At 47.1% G+C, this 23,023-nt stretch overlaps 1 protein-coding gene across 5 annotated transcripts in view; it reads right to left on the reverse strand.

Moving 5' to 3' along the window:
- The window catches only part of CDK5RAP2 (CDK5 regulatory subunit associated protein 2), a 181,442-nt gene that overhangs the window by 76,459 nt on the left and 81,960 nt on the right, over positions 1–23,023 (reverse strand). For all 5 annotated transcript variants that reach the window (XM_082402197.1, XM_082402195.1, XM_082402196.1 and 2 more), the window contains 6 exons: positions 22,749–22,919; positions 18,993–19,133; positions 10,635–10,732; positions 5,665–5,795; positions 4,033–4,142; positions 1,774–1,902 (listed from right to left, as the gene is read on the reverse strand). In XM_082402197.1, the coding sequence (XP_082258323.1) occupies positions 1,774–1,902; positions 4,033–4,142; positions 5,665–5,795; positions 10,635–10,732; positions 18,993–19,133; positions 22,749–22,919 (780 nt within the window). The remainder of the gene's footprint in view (positions 1–1,773; positions 1,903–4,032; positions 4,143–5,664; positions 5,796–10,634; positions 10,733–18,992; positions 19,134–22,748; positions 22,920–23,023) is intronic.

The raw sequence follows: 23,023 nt of genomic DNA on the forward strand, positions 1-23,023 counted from the left end.
CCAGCCCCTACTCCGCAAGCCCTGTTGCCCAGAAAAGGCTGTGGACCACGGAGGCATTTCCCGTTTGTCTCTGCCTCGTTGCTCATCCAAGGAGAGCCACACACACTCCCAGGGAACAGCAGCCTCTCCTTGCTGCCATCCCACCCTCACCCCGAACAAGCTCTCCTCCCTCGGCTCAAGATTATCGTGGGAGCACCATCCTGCCCGTGCGGATCTTCCCATCGCGTGCCGGGGAAGACGGGGCCTGTGCTGCGAAGGACACGACTATTCATAGGGAACATCAAATTGATGTGCAACCTGACAAATGACTCCAATCTGAATCGACTGCTATTAAGATCTCAGAGTGGCAAGAGGAAAATCCCTCTGTTCTCCAAAGGACATAATAGGACATTTAACAGATTTCTTTCAAAGGGCAAATGAACAAACACTCGCCATCTGACACTCAAATGAAGCAGGTGACGAATGGGCTGCTTATTAAAAATGCCACGTTGGAAAAAAACAAACCAAGAGACTTGTTTCTCCCTAAATGGACTGCAGATATTCTTGCTTTTCAAAATTATCTGGAGCCCTGGAGACTAAGCTCAGTAACACTCCCTCTCTCCAAGGGAGTAGATGGCCAGAGCGCAGCATAAACACCTTTGAGCGTTTCCCACCTTGAAGGTGGGAGGAGACAGCTTAAGGCTGACAAAGCTTTCCCCAGAAATGGTGTGGCGATGAGACCTCCATTTACCTGGCACGCCAGGCTGAGTTCAAGACAACCCCAACCAGGAAGGCTCTGGGGGATCCAAGTACAAAAGGCCCTAGTGCATTTCATGAGGAGAACAGTTCCAGTCTTCTGAAACTAACTAGCATAACACAGGCATGGAGCAAGGCGCTTCCTGGGGGAGCGTCAGGCCAGGTAGGGGCTAGAGGGAGGAAATGGCAAGCTCCTCCCCACTGTCACAACATCAGGGCCCTCTACTGTGCGGTCGGGTCGAGAACAGAGAAGATCGGAGACAACACACCACAACGCTGAGCAGAGAGCCAGAGTCACAGGGTGAAGCGGCTCCCTCCGCTTTCCCTGGGGTGGGCTAACGGAATGGGCCCACACCCTCAGTGAGTACAAAAGCCCAGGGACCACACGCTCTTTAGTGCAGACACCAGATTTAACCTTCCGTGGCCCTTCCAGACTTTCAAATGCCACCAGTGGGAAACTCCCACAGTCAGGAAGCTGAATTTGTGGGCTCACGGCACACCGACTCTTTGCTCCCCGTCGGGTCGTTGGTACACGGCAGAGTGCGGGGGTTCCTGGGTACACGTGGGAATAAACTGCACACATCTGGTCAAATCCAGAAGCCAGATGCCGTGGGAGTGAGAAGATGCATTTAGAGGGTTAATACAAAGAGTAAATGAAAAGTATGTTTTCTCGTTTGTTTTTCCATGGTAATGGGTTCATTAAGGCTGCATCTACACTACCCAAGTTACGCGGGTGATGTGGCAACTCTCTAGGCCCCTGAGACCAGACCAATCATCCAGATGTGCAACCTACAGCCCAGATCCCAGGGCCGGACTTGGAGTCCAAAGCATCACAGAACATCGAGTGTGTCCACGCAGATATGACCCCAACTTGCGGAACGCTCCGACAGACCTGCTGACCTAAGAGGGCCCTCAAACCCCGTCCACGGCAAAGGGAATTTCAACAGAGACCTCCCCAGAAGAGATGCAGCCTGGAGACGTGTGGGGGGGTGTTGCTCTTTGTAATTAGCACGCGAGGACGAGAATATTCTTTCTTACCTCCATCTGATCTACCGACTCAGGCCTGTCCTCTCCCGGGAAACCCATGGAGGAGAGATCAAAAATAGTTTTCTTCAGGTGCTGGTTGTCCGCGTACAGCTCCTTCACCAGCTGGATAAGGTCACCGACCTGGGAGATAAGAGCAGGAGAGGACTGACTACCCACGGGCACACTGCCGCCTCCCAGGGCCACGGCTACGGAGAAGACGTCCTGCATCACAGTCACGGAGAGTCAGGTGGCCTGATTCCAGGCTTCAGGCTACCCTGGGTACAGTGAGAAAAACACCAGCATTTCTGTATTCTAACCCCAGCGTCACACTTCAAGGCAAAGAGATCCTGGGCAAGCTGCCTGGTCTAAGTCTCCACTTCTGCATCTGTGGAATGAGTTCCCGTGAGAACTGAACGTGATCACGGTCACAGCGCACTACAGCCCTCGGCACGGTCTAAGTACTCTGTCCATGACAGCAAATATGACCTCTGTCTTGTACTTGGGGGAGGAAAATCCCCCAAGACTGAAACTTCTGGGGCTTGTCACAGGCTTATTTTACAGCATCCACCTTCCTCTTTCTATGCCTATCTAGCACTGTCCGTAATAACAACAGTCCTCAGTTATAAAGCAATTCACGGCTGCTAAAATACTCCCACAAGCTTTAGTCAATCGTTCCTTACAAAAATCCCGAGGAGGTGGACAGCAGTATGACTGTCCCCGTTTTACAACAAGAAGCCCGAGACACAAAGAAGTTCACTGCCCAAGGTCCCAGAGTTGGGGTGCCTGGAGAATTAAGTGACATATAACAACAGCCAACGTGCCCGGTCGTGTGGGCAGGGGCAGCTGCCCGCAAAGAGGCAGAGCTGGGCCTGGACTCCCGGTCCAGTGCTCCTCCTTAAGGCACAGGTCTTGCGACGCCAGGTACATAAGCATCTGAGCAGACACCACCTTCATTCCCTGCAAGCTTCAAATCGCAATGGCTAGTGATTTTCCAAACCCTTCGTAAGGGGGTAACCATTAGCCCCTCAAATAAAGTGGGAAATCCCACCCTGACCACGCACAGCAGGTGTCCACTGCACCAAAACATGAACACAAATCGGACCCAGCCTCAAGGAGGTTATATCATAGAGGGAAGAAGAAAACATTCTGATTCTGCAAACATTCACGAAGTGCCAACAAAGGGAACTAGCTCCTGCCCTTAACACAACCACAGTCGGTACCAGCAGCGGCTATCATCATCTCTATTTTCTTCATCTTCAAAACACCAACAGATGCCTCAATGCTTCTTGTTCCACTCCTCCCAAAACATCAACATTTTTATAGTTCTCCTTTTTACTTCTTCTGCATCTTACACCTGCTGTTTTTCCTCTCTCTCTCTCTGCTGAAAAAGCCTTCCAACTAGATAAACTCCTATTCAGCCTCCAAAACCCACTTCAGGTCTCACTTCCATTGAGAAGTTTCCTCTGATCCAGTGAGTACCTCCCAACCCCCGACAGCTAACCTCTCCTTCTCGGCTACCCCTAAACCTCGCACCTCTGCCTATTACAGCCACCCTTGCACTCCACACTGCCACTGCTCCTTCACACGTCTGTCTACTCTACCGGCATGTGAGCTATTCCAAGACAGAAACTGAACCTGTCATACATAGATGGTAATTTTATAATAAACCACAGTGTCCTCTGAGCTCACACTTCCTATTCTTATCAATGGCTCTTAGAACCTTGAAATACTAAGCCACTCTAACCACACCAATGATCAACAGATTGAAAAACCTTTCCAGTTTTAGAAAAGATTTACTGATCAAACCTGAACCTTTATTCTTTCAAAAAGCATCAGTTACCTCCCATTATGTGTGCCAGGCACTGGGAAATCAGAAATAAATAAGATACACTCACTCGCTTTAAGATGTTCACAGCCTAGTGGGGATACAGAAGAATAACCAGATAATTATAGGTCAGTATGAGAAGGACATCAACGCAGTCAGGTACAAGAAGAGAGGAAAATGACCCGAGGGAAAGGTGGCTAATTCTAGGGGGGGATAGAGAGCATTTCCCAGGGGAGATGGAGCCTGGGTGGGGTCCTCAAGCCTCAGAAGGCGTGCATCAGACACGCGGTAGGGACTCCAGGAAACGTACATCAGGGGGAAAAAAGACAGGCAGGGAGAGACGGAAGAGAGGCGGGGAGAAGGGCTTTCAGAATCTTACACCTCTGATCAGGAACCCAAGAGACAACAAATAACCAACAAAGCACTGAAAGTTAATAGGTCAATACCTTTTCCTTAAGCTCTTCTTGAGAAAAATGTTCCACTTGAAACCGATTGTGCTCTTCAAGGCAAATACTCAGATAAGATGTTTGATCACTATAAAACGAAAATGGTTCTTCTGCACCAAAAGAAAAAAAAAGTGGGGAGGAGGAGAAAAAGAACATCAGAAGTAGATCCTTCCCAGACAATTCCCCATGCAATCCATCTAAGGCACTTTGAATCGGGTAGCAGGGGAAAGGGAGATAAGCACACACAGGGAGTTTAATGCACCACCTTTGGAGCAAAAGTAATTTTCTTCTTTCTCTACAGGCTGGTATCTCAATGTATGGTTTCATCGTGGGCTGTAGGCTTTCACTGTGGCCAACTCTGAATTAAAATTGGCATATCCAGTGCTGTACCTGGAGACCATTCTGAGTGGCACAAGCAAATGGTGATTTTCAATTTAAATGAGGGAGTGATTCCGTTTAGGTGAAAATACAGGAAAATTAGATGTGACCCTCAAGTGTAGAACTCTAAAGTGCCTGATGTGCTTTTTACCGGCCCCAGAGCCCGCCATGGGAGCAAGCACACGGAGTACAGAAACCGCCTATGAGATCTACGATGAGGGACTCTTGGGTCACCCACGGAAGGGTTGGCCTCCTCTGCAGCAAAGGTCACACTCTCACAAGGCGCAAAGGCGCAGAGAAGGGTCACGCTATTCACTGAGCGGAGCACATCCACAAGCATGATCTCACTCAACACATGTGGGTAAGAGCTGATACGCCTCGTATAGAGGAAAGAGCTAGACTTCGAAGGAAGATGTCCTGCCTCCAATCCGGGTAAATCAACCCCCACTGCCACCTCGGTTTCTTCACCTGTAATGTGATGTCACTGCCTACTCTATCCAATGGGACAACGGTCAGGATCAGAGGTGAGAAGTTAAGTGCCTGCCGCTGGGCCTGGTACACAGCAGGCGCTCAGGAAATGTCTAACCTACCACTGCTATTACTGATTGTAAGCAGGAATTACAATCAGTAATAAGGAAGAGAAAGGAAAGGAAGGCTAGAGATAAGGAAAGGAAAACGCCAACCCAGACACCACGGGGCTCAGGTTCTAGCAAGGGAGGGAGCCAAATACAGCTGTCACGAGCACAGCAGTGCACGTACCACAGGACCCTCCCTAGCTGAATCCACTTGCCGTCATGACAGTGTGAAAAGCGATGCTTCAGCAGGAAAGAGCGGTTTCACCCGCACGTGTCTGTGCAGTGGGGCTCTCTGCAGTGGCTGCCGCGGTAGGCAGAGCCCAGATGTTTAGGGTGATGAGGGCCATTGACCAGAGAAAGGGGATGGCAAGGCCCCAGGGTTATCTGGAGTTAGAAGAGTCAAACGATGCAGAACACAGCAGAGGCAGCGAGGAAGCAGTCCTGCAGCAGGCCCTCTGTGGAATTAACACTACCTGCTGGGCCCTTCGACTCCGCAAGCCGAAGCCAGCCAGGTACAGACTAGGAGAGCAACAGTAAACCATCACTGCAAGAAAGGGCTTCCCAGCCGAAATCCCCAGGGTGCCTCGTCTCCTACTGCAGTCTTAGGACTCTCTTAAAGTTCGGCCAAGGCCCTCCAAGTGGGAAAACCAAAGGGAAATACATACAAGGGAGCATGTACCTTCCCGCCGCCGGATTTCACTGATCTGCTCCTCCAGGGCCTTCTGCAGGTTCTGATAGGAGAGCACATCCCGCTCCAGCCGCTTCCGCAGGGCAAAGATGCCGTTCAACTCAGCCTGCAGGTTGTTGACACTTGGTAAAACAAGACACCAGAATTTTAAAACAGACCCACTCGTGCTTTAAGATGCAAAGCCCAGCAAGCCTTCCTTTGATTTTTATGTCATTTGTGGGGGTTTTTCTGGTTATAAAAGTAAATACATGGTTATAAGACATTTAAAATAGAAACGTATTAAAAAAAAAAGCAAAAGTTACCATAACCCGACTACCAAAAAACACATGGCAGACTACTTCCTCCCAATCTTTTTCCCTGAGTATTTCTATAAGGTTGAAATAATTCTGGACATATAATACTAAGTTGTGCATTTCTCATTTAAATATTTCCCTACATTTTCAGAAATAATTTGCATACATCATTTTTATTGACTATATAACATTAAATCGGGTGAATGTCCCACCATTTAACTCATCCCCTATTAGTGGACATTTGGGTCATTTCCAAGTTTTTGCTTCAGATGTAGCTAGGTGGAAGTAATTTAATTCCCCAGAACGTTTCTCTGGAATAATGCCTTGCATGGGCTTGGGTATGGAAGGAAGGCTCTCCACAGAAGAGAAGGCGACAAGGAGAATGTCGGCCATGTCACCCCTAAAAGAGGTGGCACTGGAGGTAAAGGTGAGGGGCAGGAGGCACAAGAAAAAAGAAAAGGAGAAGACTGAGAGTCAGTAATAGAAGGAAGAGAAGGACCAATTTAGGGGTCAAAAGAAGTCTACAGTGATAGGTTGGCCACTCACAAATGCAGAGTAGAATGGATTTTTATTGGCGGGGTGGTGATGTCAAGTATCACGTCTGGGTCAGTGTAATATGGTGCTGACCTGCACAGAGAGCCTGCATGAAACCAGCAACCCAGAACTCAGAGGAGGCCATGAAAAAGCACACCTCCCAGAACCTGCACTGACCGGGGGAGGACTGTCCCACAGACCTTCCTCCAATGATGCAAATGTTCTGTATCGGCGCTGCTGAATACGGTACCCACTGGCCGAACGTGCCTACTGAACATCTGAAATGTGGCTACATGCTGAGGAACTGAATGCTTAATTTTTTAATTTATATGTATGTAGTCACATGGCTAGTGCCTACTGAACTAGGCAGCGCAGTTCCACAAGCAGGGCTCCGGACTCCTACTGATGTGCACGTGGCAGGGATCTGAACCGGTTCTCAGAGGAACAGAGGCTCCAGCAGACACCTGAGTAACGTAAATATTGTTTCAGTGAAAATCTCTGCGCCTAAAGCCTTGTTTCACACTCAGGGTTAGCTTCTTAAGATGGATTCCCAGCAGTGCAATTACTGGGTCAAAGTATGTGAACATTTTTTGAGACTACCAAAACACCTTAACGTATCAGAAAGCCTCCTTTTTTAAATACCAAGAAATACGTCACTCTGTCCAGCGTCTGACCTATTTTTCCCTGAAAGGGTCCATCAACACTTTGAAACTGTCGACAAAAGTGTATGAAAATGTGGATTTGTTTTAGGGAGAGGGTCCACGAGCTTTCATCAGATTGTTCGAGAGGGGTCCACGGCCCCAAAATGGTTAGGAGCCATCGCTCTAAAATATGTGTGCCACAGACTCAAGCCCCACTTATCCTCCAGCGATTTCTTCCAGCTCCATCCATCGAACTGCACACATAAATCAACATCTATTGGAAGGAAAATAAACCATTATGTCTAATCTTCTATGCTCGCTGCTTTGAAGATGGTTCACTGTGAAGCAGCCTCCTTGCAAGGGAAGGGGCCCTCCCAGCAACCTGTACCTAGTTCCATTTCAAGACAATCATAATGATCAATTTGTAAGGCTGACGGAAACCTTACAGAGGTGTCACAGCACTGCACTCGCTCGGATGCGGTCATGCCGCAGACACGTGTAACCAGGGGGAAAAAAGAGGAGATTGTTTTAGCGAAGCTCCTGCAGTGAGGGCTGGGGAAAGCTGACTGCTTCACTCCCTCTTCCATCTTCTGACAGGGTGAAAAGTACACAGCTGCTGCTCCTGCGTCTGTCATTTCTGTTTCCCCAACTCCATGATCTCTGCAAGGTGTGAGGAGTCGGTGGAACAAAAGGAGCTTCGCTCAGAAAGAAAGGACAGCCCTGAGCCTTCCTCTTTCTGGAGCGGAGTGGGGGAGGAGCCGGAGGACGCACGCCCCCACAGTGCCACCACTCACGAGCTCCATGACCTCGGCGGTCAGCTCAACTGCCCGAGTCCTGCTAGCCGCATCCGTAGAGTGGGGACAGTGCCTTTCCTTCAGGAGTGTCTTGAGGATTAAATGAGATGTTATAAGGGAACGAGCTTAGCACAGTGCCTGACACACACGAGGCGCTCAACAAACATCACCTCCTTCCTTCCACGTATTCTAATGACTCCCATACAGCAGGTATTTACATGCCAAGCTTTCTGCTACTCCTGAGTTACAGGCGTGATTTTCATCTGGAGACGACTTAAACCCCCCTAGGGCACATGTGGCAATTCTGGAGACATTGTTGGTTGTCACAACTGGGGCAGGGAGGGTGCTACTGCCATGTAGTGGCAAAAGCCAGACATGTCGCTAAACATCCTACAATGCACAAGACAGCCCCTCAACAAAAAGACATGAAGTTATCTAGCCCCAAATCCCAACACTGCTGAGGTTGAGAAAGCCTGAGTTACAGGCAAAGTATGAACTGTCCTAGTCCTCCAGACGAGCGCTGTCTCAGTAAGGGCCTGGGCTCAGGAGCCACGGAGATCTAAGCTCTGAGAACTCCTAAGTGTAGGAGCTTGGGAAATACCCTCAACATCTCCAAGAGCAGATTTCCACTTCTGTGATATGGGGTTGAAGCGTCACTGTGAGGAATAAATCGTAAAGGGAAAGGACCAGGCACACAGCTGCCCTTGGTCAGTTCCTCCCTCCCCGCCCCCCCTTTCCAACTTTAGTTACAAGTACGTCATACGTCTCCAGAGTCATCCAGCTTTCACTGCCAGTTTCCAGAGAGTGAGCAATGCTGGAGTTACCCCAGGGGGCTCCACCGGCCTTAGCCCACAATTCTGCCCTCTCACTATGGCAAGGTCTGAAGACTCAAAACCCCCGACAAGCTGAGTTTATGTACAGTGGCATACTGAGGCATATGGAGGCTTTTCACATTGCTGTTAGTCTTAATAAACGTTACCATCTATTGAGTGCTTACTACGTGCCAGGCAGAATTAGGACTTTACACATTATCATCTCGTTTCAAACAACCCTGGAAGGTAGATAGAGAGGTAGGTAAACAGGTAGGTCTGTACGCAGGCCAATCTCAATTGCACAAATACATATCCTGAGGCTCAGGGTGAAAAGTGACTTACCCAAGAGCTCAGAGCTGCTGAATGTATTTTGACTCTGAAGGTGAACAGGAAACCTTTTAAGCATCCCTGTGAGTCACAGCCCTGACCCACCTTGGTCCCATGCACCTTGTTATTCACTAAGGAAGAGCCTATGAAACTCAGAGCCGCCATCTGTGATGCTGAGGAAGCCTGACAGCGGCCACATCCACCCCAGGGCCTCTCGGTGCCCAGAGTCAGAACTGGCTCCCATCGGAGTAGCTGCACAATTAAACCCGCTGTGCCCATTCCCCCTCTGAGGTTCCGGGCGCTACTCAACCCCTCCCCCAAGTGAAAATGACGAGCAGCTGAGGCTTCTTGAAAAAGCTCACTTTCAGAGAATTGCATCAGCATGTTTTCATTTTCCTTAAACTCGCTTCAGATTAAAAATCCTGAAAACTTATAACTTAGAAGAGTTGGGAGGAGGTTCATCCACTGAACATCTCCCGAGTGCCTACTCCATACCAGCCCCCGTGACAGGCACTGGGAAATGCGGACAGCAAGACGGGACCCCTGCCCTGAGGGGGCACACGGTCCAGGCCGAGACGCAGGCCACACCAGCCAAGTAACAAAGGGAGGTGAGGGCAGCAAAAGAGCGGGCCTCCTGACAAGGGGAACCTCTGAGGCAAATCCTCAAGGATGAGGGGGACGCAGAGCAGGGTGCAGATAGCTGCTGAAGGCAGAGACAGGAGACACCCGGCCCCAGAATAGAGGACCCCGTTAGGGCTGGAGTGAAGGGCAGAAGAGAAGCAGCAGTGAGGGGTGGGTTTTCTTAACTTTTTATTATGCAAAATTTTAGACATTAGCACATGAAGACAAGTCAGTATAATGAGCGCCTCCCCCCCCCCCACACCTACCCACACCCCTGTCCCAACAACCAGGGAGCCGTGGCCAATCTTGTTCCATCGGTGTCCCCGCCCGCTCCCTGCGCTGCTGTGCAGTGTGGAAATGAACCCCAGACATCACATCCTTCCACCTGTAACCATCCCAGTGTGCAGAGAGGTGACTCCTCTACGGGAGAAATCACTGAGGTCAACCCAGTGCTGGGCAAAGAGAGGCCCAGATGTGTCACTTGCCCGTGGACACAGGCAGGGCAGCGGCAAGACCACTAGCCTATAATCAGCTCTCCTCCCCACATCTCATTGCACCAAATCACCTCGGCGATTCTGTGAAGACACAAGTCACTCCGAGTCACTTATGGAAAACAGGGATAATAATCTTACCTCACAGAACAGCAGTGAGGATTACAAGAGATAATACACGCGAAGGCACTTTCTAAATCTATAATAAAGTATTATAAAAACCTGAGTAATTAGTATTAATGATATTTTTATCCTACATTTGCTGCCAAAAAAATCAGACAATTCCTGCTAGGAAATAGGTATATCTGATTTAAATAAGGCAATCACCATGCAAGCACTTTAAGCTTCCTAAGCAAAGTGGGAAGGCTTCACTGCCTCAGAAACTACCAGCATTTATTCAAAATACGTGTGTTACGCATGCGCGTGATGTCCAAACAGAAACCCTTACCTGTCTGAGTCCTGCAGAGATTTTACCAGATGTGTGTAGATGTCCTGCTCTTTCTTTAAGACCTGAATCAGCTCTTCATAGCCTAATGGTTGCTTTTCCTGAAAACGACAATGGGCATCTGACATTAAGAGAAGAATTTTGAAAGCGCACATCCTTACATTATGCAAACACATGTGGATAGTTCTGGTTTATAAATCCAAACAAAGGTGATCCCCTGTGCCAGGCTCCAGATCAGGCCGCAGTCAGAGGGCACCACCTGCAGGGGGAGTGGGGAATGACCGCCCATCACTCACAGAGGAAGAAAGCTGAGCGCTGTACTCCCGACAATACCCAACTGCTCTTCGTGGAACTTCTCCCCCCTCCCCCCCCCCGACAACCCAGCTCAGAGCTGCTGGTCACTGTTTTCACAAAACTACAAAGAATGCCCTTCCACGCTTGTTCTTACTACAAAGAAAAGAAATTCATCAACCAAAACCTGACAAGTTTTAGGGACAAGGGACTTACATTAAAACAGAAGAGGTCGGGTGAGGCACGCTTTCAGGGCACCATGAACAGACTGATGATAAAAGAGATCTGAGGTGGACCTCTGCCACGTACTAGCTACGTGACCTCAGCTAACCAGCTTAACAAACCTCTGTGAGGCTCAGGCTCCTCATTTATGAAGTGAGGATGTAATTTTGTGAATTTCACAAATGTGAAGATTTTTTTAGAGTTCAAATCTTGGCTCTGTCGCTTATCGGTTCTGGGGCCTCAGGAAGTTACTTACTAGGAGCCCCCTGTAAAATGCTGGACAACAGCCACCACCGTACGGAGTTACAGAGCAGACAGAAGTTCAGCTGTGCGCTGGAAGGAGTCAAGGATCCCAGGGGAAATGGCCAGTTCCAGTACTGATGCAATGACATTCAAAAGCAATCCATGTCTACAGCATTTTGTCACACCAGAAAACAAGGAAGTGTTTAAATAATGGAGCACTGTCAAAAGGATACAGGAGCCAGTTTGAAAAGGCCAAGCCTGGGACAACTGAGCATCAAAATAATGATAGTAACAGATTATAACCTACTGAGTGAAACAGACATTCATGTCCACACGGACATGAGTAAATGAGTACATGGGAAGAAGAACGGGCTTTTCTTTATAGAACAACTAACAAATGTAGAAGGAATAATGGAATTAGAAGAATCACCATTTGCTAACCATCATGGTAAGGAATTATTCACCCAAGAAACATTAAAAGGAGGCTAAAACTAATGGGTGAAAGTTTGAAGAAGATCAGCGTATTTACATGGACTCAAAATACCTCCCCTCAAATACTTACTAATTACAAAGGAAAAAAGAGTAACTGCATAGTCAAGACACCATGCAGACACCACCTTCACAAAGTTACCCAAGTCAGCATGGCCGGTAATGGGACAAACCTAAGCCGTGTACTGTCGGATAGGACACACTGAGGACACAGCTCTGGTCCTGTGACACTCCTGCCAAGGATGCCTCACCTGAATCCAGGCACCAAGAAGCATCAGACAGACCCGACTGAAGGACGCTCCACAACAGAACTGGCCTGGACGCTTCAAAAGTCTCAGGGCCGTGAAAGTCAAGGGAAGGCTGAAGACTAAAGTCTATCAAATGCAACACAAGATCCTGAATTGGCTCCTTCTACTACAAACGGCTTTACGGGACAGCTGGTGAGACACGAGTGAGTCTGAGGGTTCGATGGTAGTCCGAGGGTCTCTGCTCAGTCCCTGGCTGTGCTGTGTCATACAGGAAAAGGTCCCTGCTGACACGAAGTACACACTCAAGTACTCAGAACTGACAGGGCTTCACACAGGCAACTTACTCTGAGATGGCTCAGGACAAGCAAAACCCTTTACTCTTGTAACTTGCCTATAAATCTGAAATTATTTCAAAATAAGAAGAAAACGTTAAAATAAAGAAGTAAAGTGTGCAGGACACCTGGCACAGCGCCTGACACAGACTAGAAGCTCCTTAATGCTAGGGAGACACTGGGTCAGTGGAGAGAGAGGGGCTGCAAGCGGCCCTTGTGTCTCATGTGGACTCAGCCTGTCGCCCAAAGTTCAGATAACGACCTAGGACGGGGCTTCCGACCCCGATGAAAACTCAAACATGAACGAGGGGAAAAAGGTACATCTTTATTTCCGCTAACCTCTAACTGAAATTTAGCATTTCCTTCATTTAGGGGTTGAAGGAACACTGTTACTGCTACAAACCACAGTAGTACTCGTGTTTTCCTGAGATTTTGTCATCAAAAGAAATAGTTACTCTGTATATGTTGCAAGTATCTCAAAATATTTATTCTCATCACTACCTCAAAACTACAGCAGTCACTCTGTTCACCACTAGATCTTGTTATTTAACACATTAATAAAGAAGCACCATTTCTACAGCTGATTTTTTTTTATATTTTGATAACCAAATTTCAAAATAATTGGTTTCCTTTATAATCCTGTGCACATATTTTGTGCATTTAAACACTTTTCCAGGGAAGAGCTCCTTGGCTCCAGCACACTACCAAAGGGATGCAGAGGGCAAAAAGGTTAGCAGCCCCTGACCCAGGAGAACGCTGCTGTGCTTCTAGCCCTGAATGAAACAAGGCCAAGGCACCACCTGCCAATCGAGGGTTTTAAATGCTAACCCACCAGTTTGGTCATGAGAAGCTGGCCACCCACACTGCTAGAAATGTCAGGCCCTTTTGTAAATCGTGTCACGTGACACTGGCACAAGGAGCTCCCACCTGCCTTCTGTACACAGTCACCAGTGTCAGCTCCCACCCGTACACACCGCACGTAGACAGAGGGCCCCAGGGGAGCGCCTGGGAGGAACTCACCCAGGGATCAAGACGAAGAGGCTACCATGTCCTCAGGATGTCAGCCGTGGTACAAAGTGCTCTCCAGCATTTTCTCATTTAATCCTCACAAGCCAGTGAGCTCAAGCATTACCACTCTCCCCATTTTGGTGATGAGGGAACTGAGGCACGGAGTCAGGGTGGTGAGGCAGGGTGTGGACCCAGGCAGCCGGGCTCCAGGGCCTGTGCTCTTCGGTCCACCCGTGAACGACCCATGATGGATGCAAAGCACTGGGAGCTTGACAAAGGTGACACAGTCACTGTCAGCCACATAAAGGCCAGCCAACAGTGACAACGAAAATAAGAAAACCTACTGCTTCTTGAGCATCTACCACCAAGGGCAGGGATTGTTAAGAGCGTGTGACCTTATTAGCTGTGTGACCTTGAACAAGTTACTCAACCTCTGTGCATCAATACCCTCACCTGTAAGTAGAGGTAATAATTCTACATATCTCACAGGGTTGTGAAACAGATTAACTGAGCTAATCTATACAAAATTCTCACACGGATGCCTGGCACAGAGTAAACACTTAAGGAGTGTCAACCATAACTACCATTCCTACGTTCCAATGCTAGGCCAGGTCCTTTACATAGGTCATCTCTAATCACAATAACAACCAAGGAGGTATATTAATCTTCCCACTTTTCAGATGAATAAACTGATTCTCTGAGAGGACAGGTCATGTACTTGAGTCCATTCAGCTAATAAGTGGCAGTCAGAATTTGTGCTTAGATACATAACCAACCAAGAAGGACTAGGGAAAAAGATGAATAAATGTGGACCTCGGTTGGATGGGGGAGACTCAGCTGTGGGATCTACATATCCAGTGAAAGAATCCCGACCCTGTATCTTAACTGGCTCACCGTGGGCCTGGCTGGAAGCCCTAGAGGACTGCCCACTGCGGTGCAGGGGCTGGGTGCCCGGCTGGGTTCCCCTCCCCTCCTTTCAGGCAGCCATTCCAAACCTTCACCAGGTTTCCCAGGTCACCGCTCACCTCAGCCCCCACCCTCCACCTGCCAGCCGGCCACGCCTGTGCTTGCTTTCCTGCCCTTCCACCTCCGTGGAACCAGCAAACTCCCTCCTCCTCCTCAGGGACCACGCTCCATCAGTTGAGCCCTCTCCACTGACACCCTCCATGGTCCCTTACAGAGACCCTCCTCCAGCCCCACGGCACCCTGGTTCACCTTCACCTTCACCCAGAGCTCGTGTACCAGCCACGTGTCCACAGGCCTGGGGACCCCTTGCGGGCAGCAGCATCCCAAGCCAGGCACGGTGCTTGCCACAGACGCTCGCTGAAATGATGATTACAAAGGTAAGAGGGGAACACAGGCACCAATATGACTCTTCAGAGCACAGATTCCTGTGGATATTTTGCATAATGGAAGTCAGAGTGAGTCAACATCTTCCTAGAAGCAAATTGCTCACCCATGTTAAATAAATGAACTCTTCAGAGCCATTTGGGTCCCATTTCATCAATCACCTGTTCCCCTGCGCTGAATCATGCCCCATTAGAATGAAGTCATTTGGCTCCCTCGGCAGAGCTGGCAAACCAGTGGATCTTCTCGGCACAGAGGCAGAGGGCCAAGCGGCCCAGAGGGGGCCCCTGCTCAGCAGGAGCAACCAACCCCCCTGTCCCCTACCCTCTGCCCTCCATCCCCACTCTCCACCCCCGCCCTCCACCTTGCCTCTCCAAACAAGACAGAGCCCAAGAGTCTACGACCCTTGGCATCTGTGAGACTCTCCAGTATGTTCCCAATAAACACTCCCTTTCATTGTTGTTTTGCTCAAACTCCTCAGCTTGCAATCAAAAGAACCTTAACAAATACACTCACATTATTTTTAATCCTCTCAGGAGGTGGGCATGTAACTCCCCATTTACAGATTAGGAAGGTGAGTTTCAGAGAAAGGCGGTGACTTGCCCAAGGTCACAGAGCTAATAAGCGGCAGAACGGACATTCTGACACCAAAGCCGAGGCATTTTCTACTCCACCATAGTTTCCTCAAAGACTTGAAGGAAACGCATGTAATGGGCAGACCACAATCTGAAGAGGCAGCAGATATGTAAAGAGAAACCTTAATGGCTCACTTCTTGGCCATCAGGGCAATTTAGTGGCCTGGTAGACAGATGGTGTCTATTTCAGTAGCTGTATCACAGCTCTGCAACAAAGACATTTATTTTAATACTCAGGAAATTCAGCTGCAATGTCCCAACCACGTCAATAGCCAAACTATAAATCTCTGGCTGCAGCAAGTTAAATATGGTCAGTGTGTTTTACTCTCTGTTCTTCAATTCCCTGGTCATCCAGCATTAATTCTCAGGATCACACACGATTAGAAGGAAAACAGACTGCCCAGAGCCAACGGAGACGTCATGACAGCCTCAAGTTCTTCGTAGAAATGGGCAGAGGATAAACCCTAAATCAACACAAAATGGCCAAGGGCAGAGCAGAAGAAATCCGTGTTTTCTACAAAGAAAGAACCACAACCTGAAAAGTACACCTTTCTCGGGGGGAAAATACCGTAGGCTGCAACAGCTGGGATTTCTTAAGCTGACACCTAGAAATGTTCAATTCCTAAATGGTCATTTATAATCTTTTATCCTCGATTTGCAATTACTCTTGCAGAACAGAATTAAAACCTTTGCTAAAATATGTAGGTATTTTGCACAGTCATTTAAGCTTCACCAGGATCTAAAATATGACTGAAATGCCCATGGGATGACTTTATACTTGTGTTTCTAAGAAGTACAGACAGCGGCCAGCACAAAAAACTAAAAACAACGTGGTACAGATGATCAAACTAGTGACATGAAATATTAAAATACTCTGTTCAGTAAATTTAGAAACATTTTGTTCAACATCTAGACACTTTTTACATTAACTAAAACATGATTCAAAATAGTAAAGTTTAACTAAATGTATCCAAATTAGTGATGATTTGTCCATCTAAAAAACCTGATGGGCTGCTATCTTGTTTCAAAACAGACTGTGCCTCGTGAAAAGACGCTCAACATCGCTAATCATTAGAGAAAATGCAAATCCAAACCACAATGAGGTACCACCTCACAGCGGGCAGAATGGCCACCATCAAAAAGTCTACACATAATAAACGCTGGAGGGGGTGTGGAGAAAAGGAACCCTCCTGCACTGTTTGTAGGAATGTAAATGGGTGCAGCCACTATGGAGAACAGTATGGAGGTTCCTTAAAAAACTAAACAGAGGGCTACCATATGATCCTGCAATCCCACTCCTGGGCATATATCTGGAGAAAACTCTAATTCAAAAAGGCACATGCACCCCAATGTTCACAGCAGCAGTATTCACGATAGCCAAGACATGGAAGCAACCTAAATGTCCATCGACAGCTAAATGGATAAAGAAGATGTAACGGAATATTACTCAGCCATAAAAAAGAATGAAATAATGCCATTTGCAGCAACATGGATGGACCTAGAGATGATCATACTAAGTGAAGTAAGTCAGAAAGGGAAAGACAAATATATGATACCACTTATATGTGGACTCTAAAACAATATGATACAAATGAACTTATTTACAAAACATAAAGAGACTCACAGACATAGAAAACAAACTTATGGTTACCAAAAGGGAAGGGGGGAAGGGATAAATTGAGAATTTGGGATTAACAGATACGCCCTACTATATATAAAATAAACAAGGACCTACAATATAGCACAGGGAACTATATTCAGTATCTTGTAATAACCTGTAATGCAAAAGAATCTGAAAAAGAACATATGTATACACACACACACACACACACACAGGTGTATAACTGAACCACTTTGCTGTATACCTAAAACTAACACAACATTGTAAATTAACTATACTTCAATTTTTAAAAAACGGTTAAAAAAAACAAGACTGTGTCCGATTATGGGTTAACGTGCATCTTAATATCCAACTAAATTTGGTCAAAATAAAGCAACTATTCACAAAATAAAGCAACTAAATCACAAAACATCAGCCCTCTGAGATTTAGTTATTGGACTTGCCCAAGGTCACTCAAGTGAAGTGACAGAGCCAAGAGAGGAATCCAGGCTTCCAGACTTCTGGCCCAGCCCAATGGCCAAGTCCTCACTGACATTCTTATTCAAGAGAGATGGCAAAACGCAAATCCACAAATGGTCAGAGTTAAGAAGGAGCTCCCACCGCTCAGGCAACGGTGCCCTCCAGGACCAGAGCCAATACAGAGCGGATACACAGTGCAATGGCTGGTACTGGTGCTAAAATACTGAAACACGTCTACACCAGCTGTAAACCAACCCCTGATCCATCCACCCCAACCACCCCAGCCCCTCTCCAAGACCCAGGAACTACAGGAACTACAGGGTTGGTGCCTGGCACAAGAGCAGGCCTCCGGGACCCCACTGCAGCCCTAGCGCCTGAGTCTGTCCTGATGGCTGTGCCTGTGCTGCCCTGGTTGTTAATTATTTTGAGAATCATCCTTCACAAAAACCACAAGGCATGATCAGAGTCATTCATCAGAGAACTAATTTGCATAAGAATTCCCTGTTTTCTGAACGTATGTACTTAATTAAAGCCAGGCTTAAAAGAAAACAACAAACCTTGGCCGACAGTGAACGCCTTTCTCTCCCATCTCTGGCTGCCTAGCTGTATTACAGGCAAGCTGCACGTCGGAACAATCTGGACGCATCTCCACAAACCAGTATCATCAGTCATTCAATCAACAAACGTCCACTGAGCCAGGCACTGGGATTCAGACGCGAACACCAGTTCCCTTCCCCTGAGGTGCCTCCTGGGGAGCGCAGGGCTCGAGGGAGGGGAAGCAGCAAGGCGGCTCTGTAACGTCAACCCAAGGGCTAAGCGCTATGGTGGATGGGTGTGCAAAGTGCCGCACACGGGGGAGGACGAGGAGACATCGCTTTCAGCAGGCCAGGGAAGGAGCCCCAGAGAAGGTGACACCAGCATGGCGGCCCTAGGGGTGTGCAGGAGCCACCGGGTCAACAAGGAGGAAGAAGGCATTCCAGGCAGATGGAACAGCGTGTGCAAAGGCACAGAGAGGTACAAACGGCGTTTTCGGGAATCTGCAGGAAGTGAGGTGTTGTTAGAGATGATGGGGAATGAAAGAAAAGGAGAATGGAAAGCTAGCTTGGGGCCAGATCACGAAGGGCCTGCTGTGCCATTGTAGGTGTGCATGGAAATGTTCAACTGGAAAATGTTCTTACCTCGAGATTACATAGTTCTTGAGAGAGTTGCCCCCAGGAGGGCAAACATGAGGCTCATCTTTGAACAAGCTCTAGTTTCTCGGTTTCCTGGGCAGTGCAAATACTAACACTCAGCTGAAGGATACTAATCTGTAAGGAGGAAAGACTGAGAAGCCCTCCTGCTACCTGTTGTAAGCTCATTTACCAGCACGAGGGCCTTCGAGGATCTTTAGGTCAGAGGAGTCATCAAGTATGTGTCAGGAAAGGATATGAATTTGCATGTGAATGTCCAATCTCAGTCGAGCTTACCTCGGAGAGGATGCTTTTGCTGCCTGGTGACTGAGAAGAGCACTTTTCTGTTATTAAGTTTTCACTCCTGAACTCGAGATCCTCCACAGTCATTAAATAACGGTTCTGCTGTATTGCTTCCAAGTCTTTTTCATTGAATTTCTAAGGAAGAAAACAAATCATAAGGAAGTTGTCATCAAGAAAAAAATACTAAGAGATGGTCCCAAACTCTTTAAGGGAAGATTTACTGTTTTTCACAATTTAAACAATTTCCACCATCCCCAAATATTAGGCAATTACAAATGGTAATGCAATCCCTTTGTGCATTACTACAACCAGGAGAGCAGCACGCCAGCAAGGCACAGGCAAGGACAGTGGCAGTCATTACAAACCTCCCCTCTTGCCACCACTGGGACACCTCCCAGTGGGTACAAAGACAAAGCCCAGGCTCTGGCCCCACGACCCAGGCTCCAATCCTGGGTCCTCCTTGGCCAGGGTGTGATTTCTGAGTCTGTTTCCCATGCTACAGGGTTAGTGCAGTGATTAGAGGGACTGTGTATCAAAACCCAACAAAGTCTAGGTGCTCCCGAAACATTACAAATTTGACAAAACTTGAACCGTCCGTATCTACGAGGAGATTTGACTTCCAGGAAGAAAACGGCAAGACTGCAACGACTTTGGGGGTCTGGTCACAGGTGAAAGCTCCTCCTTCACGATGAGACACAATACAGCCCGCTTCACCAAGCCCTTCAGAAGAGGTGACATCCAACGATACTACAGGCCTGGAAACCACTTCTCTGGTCTTTTGGCCAAATTCAAGCACTGAATCTATTCCTAACTATTTAAAACCTGGTACCTCCTGAACTAGGTGTCCGTCCACTCTCTGTGGGAAATTAAGGGTGAGAACCTCAACTTATTCCCAACCACCCATCAGAATTAATTCATCATGTCAAACATTTCTAAAAAAGCTGAAAGTACAAACAAGAAAGTGGAAGCAATTTTTTATAAAAACCCATTGAACTGTTACAGGGAGCACTGGGAATCAAATAACCAAAACAGAGATTCTAGAAATTACCATCACACAGCTGTGCTTGAGTTACAGTTTTCATTTTTATTTCTTACAAGTCCAACTACACATACACATTAACAAACGGGCCCACAAGGCTTAGAAGGGAACAGCCGCCCCTAGCTCTCCACTTCTCACCTCTGAGTACCACTCACAGAAAAAAACAGCTTTTGACTCTACTGGTTTCTGTTATTTACTTCCATGTTTCTACATTATGCTCCTACGCTCACATTGCTTGATTTCCTAAGGTTAGATTTTATTAAATGGCTCCGGTCAGAGAAGTTTAAGGATGTAGCTCTCACATCATCTACCCCCCCAACGCTTTTCCTAATAGTTACATCACGATTTTGGTTAAATCAACATTCTGCATTTACGTGATTATGGCCACGCACATACTGTCCACAGCCCAGCCGAATGGTGTTCCGTGGTGACATTTCCGTTCGTGTTTAATTCCTTGCTTTTCTTGGAATTAGCAATAACTGTTTTGTTCCGTTTACTTATTTCATAAAACTAAATTATATACTTAGTGTTAATTTATCTCCAAACTTATAAATTCTTCTACATGGAGTCAAGACGCATCAGGTAAATGATGGGCTCTATTTCAGTTTCTTGAAAAAATCCCAACTAAGCCCTCCCTCAACGGCTCAAATCTGGGCTTCTACGTAAGTGGCTGGGATCTCCCTTCCCCACATCCCAGGTGAATTCCCTACTTTCTGGATCCCATTCTGTGTTACTTCCTCATTTGTACGGACTCGTCCTCCAGCAGTTTCCTGCAAAGAGCACATGGAGGCAGATGATTTTAGGCATCAAATATCTGAAATTGCCTTTATTCTGCCCTCATTCTTGCTGCCAGCTTGGCTGACTACAGAATGCTGGATTGGAAACCACTTTTCCTCAAAACTCTGAAAACACTGCTCTCCTGTCTCCTGGCTTCCAGTGTCGCTGCTGAGAATTCTGATGTCATTTCAGGTCTGGGTCCTTTGTATGGGACCTATTATTTTCCTCTCTCTGGAAGCCTTTCAGATCCTCTCTTTGCCCCTGTGTTCTGAAATTTCACTATGACACAGGATTGTGAAATTGAGATAGAGGTCTTTCTTCATTCACCATGCCAGAAACAGAGCAGGCCCTTTCAAGGTAGAGATATCTGCCCTTGCATTCTGAAAAGTTTTCTCCTATTACTTTGAACTTTTCCTTCCCTCTGCTTGGCCTCTTCTATCTTTCTGGAACTTTTGTTCGTCATATATTGGAGCCCTTGACTCGAGCCTCTGATTTTCTTATCTTTCTTCTCTCATTTGCTCACCTTTTTGTTTGTTTCTGTGTTTAACTATATTTTCTGGAAGATGTACTTGACTCTCGTGCAACTCTTGTAACTCTTTTATTAGGCTTTTTATATCTGTAATCATACTTCCAATTTCCAATAAGGTCATTCCTCTTTTTCCCAAATATCTTTTTTATCAGATCCCGAACTCATTTCTTATCTGAAGATGTTACAGTACTGAGTTTTTTGAAAAGCTGTCTAGTTTTCTTCTCCGCCTCCACTGTTTCTGTTTCCTCTACGTAGCTTTGTTCTGTCTTTGTCTTTCCTCTTCGACGCTTTTATCCTGTTTGGGGAACTCGGGCCACCCACGTATCTTTAAGGGTAGAAGTGTCCAGAAGCTCTGTGAGCGTGGAAAAGGTACATCAGCGGCGGCCTCACTGTGAGGTGATCAGGTGGGGACTCGGCTGTTTTGTTGAAGGACCCCCTACTGTCAGTCAGCATCTTTCAGTCTTCTCGGTCCACAGAGGACTCTCCGTGCTGGTACACACACTTCCACTCCTTCTCACTGAGGGATCCACTCCTGTTTCCAGCTGCACCTGGTGACCCCAGGCCAGAGCTTCTCTGGTTTAAGGTCCCCACAGAGTAAACCTCCCATGTACTGCTGGGGACAATAAGGCCACCTAACTGCCCAGCATTCCAGCAACCTCTGTTGCTGACAAAGGTACCAGGTACCCCCACTGCCCGCTGAGCCTTTCTGGGTTCTGTAGGACTAATCAGCTTCTTCTTGTTGGCTCTTCATCCCCAAGGCATGAAGCAGAGGGGAGAAAGCTGAATCCTATGCAGTTACCACTTATCATTCAGACAGCAACCTGCCCTTCCACCATTCCCATTCTCCTGGTCCTGTGAGTTTATACCTTTTCACCCCTTCACCGTCACGTTAATGAGGCTTCAGGAGGAAGCAGTGTTAAACACGCATGTTCACTCCATCAAGGTTACCTGTAATTCTGAGCTGAATCAAAACTCCAATACACCATCAAATGATAAGGGTAGTCCAAGACAAAAAAGGAACAGATAGAAGAAAAGTACAGAGGAGTGAGAGAGCATGGCACAAAGGAAAGCCAGTACCGCAGCAGAAGAAGGCTGGCGCTAGAGCAAAGCAGGCCGGGGCCTGAATCAGGCCCTGCCATTTACTAGTCACGTGACCCAGGACAACTCCCTTCTCTTCTCGAAGCTTTCATTTCTCCAAACTTACCTCCCTGGTGGCTGAGGTCCAAATGACATAAAGAAAGCTCTACAGTGCTCCGATAAATAACTGTGAAGACCACACTCTTTTTTTGCCCAGCCTTACCTTTTTATAAGCATTCTGTAAAAAAGGTTAAAAAACAAAGCAAAACAAAAACAACCTATGTCGAAGTCAAAAGATTTAAATACAAAAGAAAAAATGTTGTGGTACCTGAAGCAACAAGTCCTTCTGACTGGCACTTTCTGTTAAACTTCTGATCACTTGCTCTTGACTGTGCAATTTTTTATTACTTTCATTCAAAAGACTCTTGTAACGATTCTCCACTGCTTTCTCTCTTTCATTCACTTCATTGTGTAATTTCTCAACTTCATTTCTAAGGTCCTACCAGAAGAAAAAGAAAGAATGGAATTTACTTGACAAAAATTTCAAGGTAATCTTTCCCCTGTTTACCTTACTGCTGTAAGAGAGCAAGCTAAATAGATATA

This window comes from Balaenoptera borealis, assembly GCF_965194805.1.
Source record: "Balaenoptera borealis genome assembly, chromosome: 8".
NCBI lineage: Eukaryota > Metazoa > Chordata > Mammalia > Artiodactyla > Balaenopteridae > Balaenoptera > Balaenoptera borealis.